Raw genomic sequence first — 12,010 nt, forward strand, 5'->3', positions numbered from 1 at the left:
CCCCCCCGGGCTGCGGGCGGCCGGCCCCACGTGCGCTCCCCCTCCGGCCGGGCGCCCCTGCCCCGCGCCGGGCCCGGGCGCTCCCGGGGGAGGCGGGCGAGCGGGGCCGCCCCGCCGCGGCCTCCCCTCCGGGCTCGCCCCGCACCTCCGGGCCGCCGCCTGTCCCTGCGGGGGGCAAGGCCCGCGGCTGCTTTTTTCGGGCCTGGCGGAGGGAAGCGCGGCTAGGCCGCGCATCCCCGGCCTCTAGTGGGAGCCCAGGCCGGCCCACAGGAGCCCTAGGCGGGGAAGGAGGAAGAGGCGTGAGGGAGGTGCCTGGGTGTGCAAGGCCGCCGCTTTCCAGCGGCCGGGGTGGGAGTGGCGCGTGTGTGGGCCCCCCTCAAATACGTGGGGCCGGGTGAGACCCCCCAGCCCTGAGGCTTGGCCTCTCCTCGGCGAGGGCATGGCGGTGCTGCTGCCCGTCAGCCATTTCTTGAGGCACTTGGGATAGGGCTGGCTTTTTCCTCTCAGCGTTTTCCTGAGGGACCAGGGAAAGGGGGGTTAATTTAATTAAGCCCTCCCCAACAACAGTGTGTGGACAGGACAGAGAAAAAAATTACTGTGAAGGGTTTTTTTCGGGGGGGGGTCTTAATTGTTTATCTGTCTCCAAAACCAGAAATAAAAGGATTGGAGAAATGTTGCCCTCTTAGTTTGATCCTATAGTGGAGGGCACTTGCAAGGTATAGATCCCCTGCTTCACCCCACAGGACTGAAAAGAGGCCTTTGCCCCTTCTTTCCTGGCCCCAGAAAGCTTTGGGGCCTGCTGCCCCCTCAGTCATCTTTAAGAGCCTTAATCATCCCATGTGTGTTGCTGTTTCCTTTTCTGCCCCTTTGCGGAAGGATTTTCAGGGAGCCGTTGCCTTGTACATGGCTACTTGAGGCTAGGATAGAGCCTTGTGGCTGCTGGGTGGTATGAAAATAATAAATAAATAAACAGGAAAGATGAAAAAGCTAGTCTTTGCTTTGCTTGTAGGACTTGGGAGCCGTTTGGCCATTTCCTACCTGGCTTCTGGAGGGCATGGGGTAGTTAGTTGCCTTAGTCTTTTCTGGAAAAGGGTATGTGGACATTAGGTTGCTCTGTTAACTTCCCCAGGGTAACGTGGGTCAAAAAACGCCCCTGATTCCCCAATGCAAAAAGACTGAGACAGACTTCTTATTTGAGTCCTCAGTTTTGGGGGCTGCAGATAGATAAAGCACACTTGTAAGTTGCTGCATAGCTGGTCACCTATGGTGAGCAAGGATCACCTTTGCCAATGCAAACAAGCAGAAAACTTTTATTTATTTCATATCTGTGTCGCCCAATTGCCAAAGCAGTCTGGGCAGTGTACAATGAAAAGTTGCCTTCTTTAGACTGCAAATAGCTGACATAGGTATTTTTGGCCAGGCAGGTTAGTAAAAATAATATTTGTGGATTGCTGACACTGGGCATGCGTGAAGCTGTAGGAACAGTTGCCCTGGCAGCTGCTTCAACTTTTTTCTCAAGTGGCACATCAGGGGGAGAACGAGAGGCAAGGGGCATTTACACAACTAAGGCTACAATCCCAAACAAATGTACTAAACTCAATCCCAAACTCAATCCCACTGAACACTTAGCAGCTCTTCTCAATTATTATTATTATTAGTGCGATGCATTTATATCCTCCCCTTTTTCCTCTTGAGAGGAACCCAAGCTGACCTACTTAGTCTTATTTTATCCTCCCAACAACAACCCTGTGAGGTAGGCTGAGCTGAGTGAGGAACTGGCTAAGTGGGGACTAGAATCTGGATCTCCTGGGTTCTTTAACCACCACATTGCTTAGGACTGTTTTGTGATTCTAAAATTTTATGTAGACAAGTTTCCACACTTGAACGCTTTATGTTAAAGAACCTAGAATAGTTGGGGAAGGGGAGTTGGCACATTCTTTCCCTGAAATGGGTCTAAAAAGAGTGTGGAAAAAAATTAAAAGAGAAACTGTCATAAAGGAAAAAGAGCAAGCAACACCAGCAGTTACATGCCTCACCTAAACTCTATTTATCCCTAGTGTGCTTTGGCATGGACTGATTTGACCTGCTGCCTGAAAATGTCTAGCACAGGAGCAAGCCATGTTGGAGTGAGTTGGAAAATCTCAGAGCCACACCTAGGAAGACCCTGTTTCTTAACGCCATCTTTGTCCCTTCATTGAGTCTCAGTATGCTTGGCATCTTACTGGATTGTGACTAAAGCCTGAAGAGCTTCCAGTGTAGCATTTGCCACAGAAGAGGCAATAGAGGGTGGGGAAGAAGATGACTGGAAGAACATAGTGTTCTGTGCAGTATCGAGTTAACCTGTCGCCTCTTGTTTCTCTTGTGAGGAACCGAAGCTGACCAGTTTTTCTCATTAATTTGCATTGGAAAGAGTGGTGGGAAAATCTTCTTTTAGACCACTCTTTAACTAGTCTTCCTGGAAATTGAGCTAAAATTTTAAAGGGATTGTTGTCTTGGGACATGATTTCGATTGCTTGCCCTGAGCACTCTGTGGGGCACACCTTTCTGTCTTGATAAAACATTTGGAGTAATTCGACTTGCTGTGTAAGGTATGCAGGTATTGGAGGATAGGAAAGGCTTTATCGTAAAGCTATACCCATGCTCCAAATGTGGAAGAAAAAGTTGCTGAGATAATGTGCACTGAGCTGACAACAGTTTGTTTTTATTTTTGGTCAGTAATTTTCACTAAATATACATATGTGACCAGTGGTGATGTTTTCATCTTCTGGAGAAGGTGTTTGAGTAATTTGGACCCTCCTTGCTTCCCTTCTCTGAGCTGTATATCTAACCCAAAGGCATTTGTTTTGAATACTATTTTATTTTTATAGCACAGCTTTCATGTCGAAGGATCCCAGTGGACCTCCTAAACCTAATACGTCCAGCATCCCTGAAATGCAGTCACCTCTGAGGTGGAAAGGGGCAGACAACTGGTGTATCTTTCCCCAGAATATGGATGGGTCTGAAGAGGTAGAAAGGTAAAATTTTGGTCAAGGACAATAGGGTGAACCTTTGTTTTTGCAAAGTACTATGTCTTTGGATTCCTATGCAAATTCCTATTGTCTTCCATGACTTCTCAAATTAGTGCCATGTGAAACACTTTCAAATGTGAATTCAGCTTCTATTTTACTAACCAGCCACATTTTGGTTTTCCTACTAATGCAGAATACTTTTACAAATGTTCTTAGCAGGTAATTCCAATTGTTGAAACAGGAAGTAGGGCTCACAGCCTCTTAGTTTTGGATCATAATTATTATTGGTAAACAGTTGTACCAGCTTCTATTCTTTTAGACTGCTTTAAAAATACAACCTTTTAGAAGCTTGGTGGCAAAATCTGTTGGGCTTTTATTCAGGGATTATTTTTATACCTTTTCACTCTGTAAGAGTTTGAAATACCTGAAAATATGAATTGTATTCCAAAGCTATGTAATAGAAAATATTTTATGGCTTCTTGCATGTTTTCTGTGTTCATTTCTTTTGTAGTTATATAGCATCTAGCATTATGTGAAATCAAATACTGGATTTTCCTGCCTAAGCTAGGTGAAAAAGAATGTGCTTTATAGAGCTGTCCTTCCTCAGAGTTCAGTTCTGCCTTATATTAATAGACATTTGAATTATATCTTGTATAATAACCTTCTTCCATTCTCCCTGAAAGTGATATAAAATGTTTCAAATGTGCTGTAGTGACATTTCTAAAATCAAATGGAAAGGATGGCTGACTATCTCAGTGGAGAGGAGGGGCCATGGAGCAGTTTGAAAATAAACCGTCATGGCTACCAGACGTTTTTTGCCTGCTGGAGAAGATAGCTTCCAACAAACATGGTTCCTGAAATAGGGCAGACAACTTCTCCTTAGAGTAGGAACAAGCTTTTCTTTATTTCAATGAGAAAGGTGGTATAATGCTTGTTAACTTTCCCTGTTTAATAAGTGCAGGCAGCTGGAATTGTATGTATAAAATAATCCTTTGAAAAATTATAGAAATGGCTCACTGACTTGCTCATTTAACCAGAATTTGGCTTATCAGTCACCCTGTATGCAGGGTCCTTCCCCCCATGTAATTATGAAAAAGAAAAGTATGGTTTAAACTAGATGTTTGAGGTAGATGCAGTATTTTATAAATTAACAAGAACAACTGTGTCAGTCATTTTTGTATAAAAGTGGAAGAAATGTTTCAGTTACTGTGCTAGAGCAGAAACTGTTAAACTTACATGTTCCGCAGTGTATAAAACTGAGCTGCTTTTTTTTTTTTTTTTGGGTATGGAAAGGATGTTTCTGTCTTTTAAAAAATCTGTTATTAAATGTGATTGTTCTAAAATGGAAGGTGACACAAGAGGACCCTTTCAACAAAGAGGTGTAAGAATCTGCATTAAATTATTAGTAATCTAACTCACAGCATCTCTTTGTAAATGCTGGGATGTTTTTCATACCCACCTTTTTCGGTTTGGCAGCCCCTTCTCCCCCCCCCCACACACACACTTCATTTATATTCCAGAATATGTACCTTCTGCTTCTTCTGTATTTTGCAATTTTCAGAATGAGTTCAAATTTCAGCTCAGCCTATGAGTAGGAGGTCATGGCCAGTTTCTGCCAAATATGCCAGGATTCATGAACCAAGGATAAACTCTGGGTTATGATCCTGGCTTGTAAAAGTTGCTGGTCATGGCTAACAGGAGGAGCCAGGCTAGAGTGTGGAGCCTGCATGCACAGACACGCAGCTCATTCAAGATAAGGGGTATGTTGCTGTAGCCAAGAGCATTAGTGCGGACAGTTTGAGGTGACTTGTTTATTTAGAAAATTCATATGCCACCTATCCTGCAAGCTAAAAGTATCATAGAATATAATGTTGCAGAATAGAAAGTAGCAGCTGAGACATTGGAATGCAAGTTATAAAAGGGAGCACATGAATTCGTTATGTAATTCAGCCACCCAGAAAGCCAGCTTCAGAACCCACCCCAAGCAGAAATCAACCAACAAAATTGTCCTCCCTTGATAGAAAGACTTGGGTAAAACAAAGGTGGGCAGGTTTCGGTTCTGCAGGATTTACTGTGTTTTTTTACTAGTCCCTTGAGACCCGCTTCCCGCACAGCACAAGCCAGGTACCAAAGACATACAGTTAGAATCAAAGAATTCTGAACCCAGGAATGCTGTTGGAGTATCGGAACTGAAAGTCACCTTCCGTACTGCCTGGCAAAAATCATTTACTGGCTATATCCTCCAGTTTTCTTCAGTTCAGCTGTGTAATAGGGTGGCGTGTGGTGTGGTAGGGAAACACATTTTGTTGCTATTGCTTAACACTGGGTTTCAGAATCTTTGCTGGTCAGTTTCATTTCTTCCAGAGATCTGCTGGTAAATGCTGTCCGTTCCTAGAATAGATTGCCTTTGTTAGTCCATTTCTTGGGGTTGTGTTTCAGCCCCAACATCTTTGGTTTGAAATACACTTCTGAGTGAGATAGCACAAAGAAAAGTTTGTTGTGACTCTGTGGGACAGAGCATGTGAATCACACTCAATTGAGCAACTGATGACGTAAGATACTGAAATGTGCTCGATTCATTTGGGCAGAACCTTGTCCATTGGCTTTGTGGAAAGTTGTGGATTGGGAGGATTACAAAACTGATTGTTGGAACAAAACTTTCACATGGACTTTCTGGGACGTTTTCCATCTCCAGGCACCTGGTCTTATGACTGGAAATATAGTCAATGACAGTGCTGGCTAGTCTGATGGGCTGCCCACCTGTGGCATAGGTGTCCTGAGGGTATACCCTGACAGGAAGGCCCTTTGGCCTGGCAGTGGCCTGCAGTTCATACTGTGGACTTAGGCCTCGTGTCACATTGTTTAGCTATTTAGGACCTCCTAAATCATGGGTCCTCAAACTAAGGCCCGGGGGGCCGGATCCGGCCCACCATGCCCGTTTGGACTCACCGCGCGGGTGCCCGTGTCCACGCACCCAGGGAGGCAGTGGTTTGCTCACTCGGAGAAAATGATCTCCAAGTGAGCAAGCTGCTGCCTTGTGCGCCCGCCCGCACCTCACCTCACCTCACCTCACCGGGTGCCCCGCTCAGCGCGCTCGCCCGCACACGCAGCCTGAGCCGGACCGCACACACCACCGGCATCTTTCAACTGGCCCCTGGTGGAAAAGTTTGAGGACCCCTGTCCTAAATAATCCTCCTGTGCTTATACCTTTTTCTTCTATCCCGGCAGAGCAAATTATTAGCAACTTTAGCCTTCAGCAGAACATTTTGCTACCTGTGAAATACATTTGGGTAGATAGAATCAAACAAACCAGGGTAGTTTGCTCAATCATTACATAGTTGTAATGCATCAGGAGACAGTAAAGGCTGTGGGAAAAAAAGATTTGTTCTACAGCTGCAGTCTTACTTGATCACTTCCTTATTAAAGAGACTAATGACTGAGGGCATGAAAGTGAAGGGTGGACCTGTTGTTGTGGTGTGGAATTTTTATTTTTTACAAAATTTGCTTACTTGATCATCTGTCTTTCCCAGCTGTGTTAAGGATGAACTTCAAAACATGCCTTCCACAAACTGCCTGCATTTATACAATAAGTTACAGGTGATAAGTCTTACATGAGCAGGGAAAGGATATTTGTAATAGGCATAAACAGATGCCTGAGTAGCCACCTGAGAAGGATGGTTTAACTCGGTGTCCTGTGCTGAGCAGGTGGTTGGACCCGATGGCCTTCTGGCCCCTTCCAGTTCTATGATTCTATGAAACCGTGATTCTGTGTCTTCTTTTCCTACAGGAAATTCAGGGTGGGTGAGTGTTTTAATTTTGTGTCACCTTGCATGCATATACAGGGCTGGGAGATTATTTAATTTTGCTGTAGGGGCTTACTTCCTACTTCATAAGACTACAGGATTGGTAACCATCTGTATTAACACAGAATAGAGCAGCCAAAGACACTTTGCTAGACAGGAAAAATGTGAAAGTTACCCTATAAAATATATTCTTAAAAATTCCACATTAAATTTATGACTTATTTACATTAGTCAAAAGGAATTATCATGTATCTGCTCCTGCTAAATTCTCATCCAGATAGGAACATTTATAACATATCTTCTTCAAGATGTTCTGGCTTTATTGCACCTTAAGAAGAAAATTTGTTCAGAAAAAATCACCAAGAATACTTTTACTTTTGTCCTTGTTTAAGTTTAGTACATAATTGGTATTTTTGAAAGTTGTTCTCCCCACAAAATACTCTCAGTAACGCTCTCAGCTGCTCTTCATGGGGCGCTGTGAAACACTGTTTAAGGTGTGTGGACAGGCCACACAAATCTTTTGTAAGACATATATTTAATTTGGAATTTTGACTGTAAGCACAGCCAACATAGAGCCAGGACTCCTAATTTTATATGTGTGCAGTCATTCAGATAACTACATAGATTCCTAAAATATATCACATGTTTTACTAAACAAGAGAAACCTATTGGTGAAATAAGGGAACTTTTCAGGTGGTGTGTAAATGAGGATGTAACGCAAGTGAAGTTTTTCTGGCATCATAGTGCTTAGAATACCTTATAATTTTAACGTAGTATAGTTTCTGTTGGTGTTACACTTTTTTGTTTACATTCAAACCGCCATTTCTTAGCTTGTGTACGTGTGTTGGTTCTCAGGTGCCATTTCATCACCAAAGTATTTTGTTTGTTGTATCCACAGCAACCATCTCAGATGCAGAATGCTTCTGCAGGAGTCGGTAATACTGCTTTTTATACTTGTCATGAGGTAGAACTCTCTGACACTTCTCGTTTCAGGAGGACTTCCCTAGAACTTGTCCACCTGCATTAGCCCTGGTGAACCATTTAAGAAGTCCCAAATTCACATTTAAGAAAAAATGCATTTGGAAGCAGTCTGTGTTTTGTGATGATGGGCAAACAAAATTTTGAATATATTTATCTGGTCATTTCCCCCTTTTTCACTAAACAAGCTGTATTCCTCATGGTAGTTGAGACATTTGAAAAATCTCTTCCTAGAAACATCCTTCTGAAAACAAAAGCCTTCAAGATTCATGGAGTAAAATGTCATTTAATTTTATTTGTTATTAGCAGTATGCTTTTTTTACATTTTAACAAAACTTCGCAGAGCAGCTTATAAATTGAAACAAAAATCTGTTTTTAAAAATCTTAAACTGAAAACTAAAACTAAATAAAGGAAAAGTTGGGAAGTGCCCTCCAGTACAGGAAAAAATTGAATTGCTAAAAGTCTGAGGAAAAAATTGAATTGCTTAAAGTCTAAGGAAACAAAACAAGTGGAGCTCATGCAATATAATTCTAACACCACTTCGGAAAAGATGCTATTCTTGGAACAAGGCAAGTTCTGATGGGAGCAAGTTCACATCCATAGTAAGGCCTCACCGGCTTGCTCTGTGGGGATCCAAAAGAATCTCCTCCTCTTGCTTGATGGTATGACTTCTCATTATCTCCTAAATTATAGAGAAGCTCAAATGCAGAACACCGCACGCCAGTGATCAGATTCATGCAAAATAAGCAGAGGTACTTCCCCATTGTCAAAACTTATTACTTAACCTCACCACAGGAATGTGACCTTGTATTAGTTTGCATGCTTATGCTTTTGCATAAATGGTAGAGACATGGAGGCTGCTGCACATGCAATATTGTTAGTTTGCATACCTTGTCGATCCCCCAGGAGGGCCCTCTTACCCAACGGAAAACTTTGCTGGCGTTTGGAGGATGACGTTGTAAGAGGGTAGGTTGAAAGGCTTTTTGCTCCAGACGAGGGAAGTTGCAGGTTTCAAGGACGCATGTGTAATGCCAGGGGCAGCACAGAGCAGGTGCTCTTCAAAGGCATGAGGGGGACAGGAAGGTACCGAGGCATTTCGTGGAGACGTTCAGTACAGTGCAAATGCTATGACTGGGGATACAGGGTGCATCTAGATGGTGCGTCTGATCTCTTCATTGCTGCGTCTGATCTCATATGCCCAGCAGAAGTTGTGCTCTGCACCCAACTTTCAGTTAGTACAGGATTCCCTTAACTCTGGTCAGTAAGGACCGTGGGGGATCCCTGTGATCAGTGAGACTTGTAAGCCCAGCATCCTCTTTCATGGGAATGTCTCACAGGTAGATTCCCTTGGGTCTGGAGCTGCTGCCACTGAACAGCGTTTATTCCAGGAGTTCTGAGTTGTGGTGTTTCTGCCTCCAGCGCTTCCTCGCCCTCCAGGCTTGCTGTCCACCCCTGTCGCCTTCCCCATGGAAAGCAATGTGCATGCGTGGAGCTGTGGCTGCCGGTCCTCGTTCATCCAGCCGAGTGTGGCGGATCAGCTGCCCGCTTCATGTTTTCCCTAGGCTGCATTGTACGAGTCGCGAGGTCAGATGATGCATGATGAAAAAGCAGCAGATAAGCATTGTAACTGTTCTGTGCAGAGGCCATTGCCGCTGTGCAGCCCCCCTCCCCGCAGATCTCCCACATGGAAAAGGACATAGTAGCTGTGTATCTGTCTGTAGCCAGGATGAATGAGTGGGAAGGACCTGGCCTAATCTTTTTGTGCAGTTCGTCCCAAGACTCGAGCTACAGTTGAAGGAACTCAGCAGGGCTGGGAAAGACATCCCTGTTCGAAACTCTGGAGAGCTTTTCCTGGTCAGAGTAGCGTACCAGGGTTGATGGTACCAGGCTAAATGGATTGTGGGGATCTCATTTCGTATAAGACAGCTTTATATTCAGTGCCGTGGTTCATAAATAAAGGACTTGTGAGTTCCTTTGCTCCACCCTATTTAACGAATAATTCTCCATCTGTCATGCCAGAGAAGCTTTCTTGTCCTTTTCTGAAAAAAATTGTATACACAAATGTCTTTGAAAACCAGGTGGCCAGGCTCTTGCAGCTAAGTTGGCAAAGGAACTGTCTCCTAGTGAGGACTGTTTGGAGCCTTAGTTGATGCTTGTTTTCAGCCAAAATATTGTTGCAACCGCTTGAAATCTAGAGGTTACAAAGCATGAGAAAACTAAATCATGTTCAGCTTACAGGGCAGTATAAACAAACCTTTTATTCAGCTAAAGCCACAAGTGGCATCAAATACCAGCTGGCTGCTGGGGTGGTTCTTTTGTTTCAGACAAGGAGTGGTACAGCCAAGAATATAATCTTGAAGGCAGCATTTCCCAATGTGTTCTTTATTCAAAGGATGATGGATAGATTTGCATCAGGGTAAGCAACCTTTTTTCTGTCAAGGGCTGTGAGTCCTCATGGCTTATCTGTCAGGGACAGGGTGGAGGCAGCATGTAGCCTAGAGACAATCTAGGGTCCTGTCAGAACTGAAAGTGGTGGATCACCAGTTTCTCTTGTTGTCATTCACTTTTCTCTCTCTCTCTGCTATTTCCCTTTCCCTCCTTTTGCCAAGTTCTGGATTCGTCACTTGCAGGGCACTTCTGAAATTGAGCGGAGCACTGCATGGAATGAACCCTTGCTCAAGTGTGCGCAAAACTCTGGAGGAGAACTTCCAGTCTGCAGGCCCATGCAGACTCCCTGTTCAGCTCAGGAGGCCTCCTTGGGTTCCTTCAGGGAGTCTGGAGGAGGATTCCTTATGGTTAATCTCCAGTCGCAGGCAGGGATCTGGCAGGCGCTGTATGGTGACCCCTTTTTCTGTCAGCAGCTGGCTGGTTTGCACAGCACACAGCCCCCGCCATGCAAAGCTAGGTACTCAGCAGGTGCTGAGAGGAGAAGCCCCCCCCCCCCGCCACCATACAGTATCAGCCTAGTCTTCCTCTGTGACGAGAGATGGACAGAGCTCTGTGAGAGAACCCTGTGCTTCTCTCAGCATGGAAAAGGGCAGAAGGGATGGGGCAGCAATGCCAGTGGGTGTCTGCATCCAGCAGTGCCCCCAGCCAAGGAATGGCCAGATTGGCAGTCCAGCCCTCACCCAAACCTGGCTCCCCACTCTGCTTGACTCCTTCTAGGAAGAAGGCTAAAATCTCCTGGTTTCGGTGGGCATTGTTTTTGTTTAAGTAGAGCACAGCATCCTGTGTCTCCTAGGCTCATGAGAAACTTCCATTGAAGTTTTCTCCCCCTTCTGCTTGTAGCCATAGGCTACATTTTTTCAGTGGCCTTTCCCGTGTCTACAAAGAGGAGCAGGGGTGCGCATTGCATGCGCTCGTGCGCTCAGGGTAAACCTGGAAATACGGGGAGCAGTTTAGCACACCTGCCTCAGGCAGTCTTTGCCCATGCGGTTTAAGATGAGAGGTAAGGCCGATGCTGGCTTGTGCTCTACAAAACCAGGAAACTGGAAGCTCAGAGTAGGCATTGGGACTGCTCTAACGGACAGGCCTGGGGGTCTGTGATGACGTCAGGCAATGTTGCGGGGCACGTGCTTACAGCTCGCTGTTCACGTGTCCGTAGTTTTCCTTCATCGTTCAGGCCCAAATCCAAATGGGGAGGATGGAGTACCTGGATGCCAGTAGATAAGCCCTGCGCTTCTTGGCCTTGTATTGCCTTACAGGGCACCTGACCGTATCATATTGCTAGAGGATTCCTCTTGTAAATTGATCCTTGCCACTTCAGAGCTTACATGGGTAACTGGAGGGTTGAATTAAACAGTGAGGATGGAAGCTTCATAGGTCATTACAGAATCAGGACAATGCAGGGCATCTTTGCTGACCAAAGATGTAAGCAAACATAATCTCTGACATTGCACAGGATCATGGCCCATGCCTGCAGTTCACCATGGCTGCCTTTTGGCAATGTAAATGGAGGTTGGGGTCAGGGTTCCCATTTGGACCCCATTGGGTGGTGGGAGAGTAACTGCTGACCCCTTGACGCAAGGTTTTTTTTTTTTTTTCGATGTATATCCTGCCTTTTTCCTACAAAGGGCTCAAGGCAGCTAACATCTCCTCCTCCATCTTATCCCCACAACAACAACCCTGTGAGGTAGGTTGGGCTGAGAGTCTGTGACTGGCCCAAAGTCACCCAGTTGGCTCCATGGCTGAGCAGGGACTAGAATCCAGATCGTCTGAGT

General features: G+C 45.1%; 1 protein-coding gene across 3 annotated transcripts in view; it reads left to right on the forward strand.

Moving 5' to 3' along the window:
• Positions 1-660: 660 nt before the first annotated feature.
• Positions 661-12,010, forward strand: part of SETD2 (SET domain containing 2, histone lysine methyltransferase) — a 71,679-nt gene continuing 60,329 nt past the window's right edge. Inside the window, exons 1-2 of one of the 3 annotated variants that reach the window (XR_006414218.1) lie at positions 661-2,126; positions 2,868-3,014. Coding sequence is in view for 2 of the 3 variants with exons in the window: in XM_044425184.1 (XP_044281119.1) it covers positions 2,119-2,126; positions 2,868-3,014 (155 nt within the window). In the remaining variant the exon portion in view is untranslated. The remainder of the gene's footprint in view (positions 2,127-2,867; positions 3,015-12,010) is intronic. The other 2 variants (XM_044425184.1, XM_044425183.1) reach the window with 2 other exon arrangements.

This window comes from Varanus komodoensis, unplaced genomic scaffold (assembly GCF_004798865.1).
Source record: "Varanus komodoensis strain SLA01 unplaced genomic scaffold, ASM479886v1 scaffold15, whole genome shotgun sequence".
NCBI classification, from domain to species: Eukaryota; Metazoa; Chordata; class Lepidosauria; order Squamata; family Varanidae; genus Varanus; species Varanus komodoensis.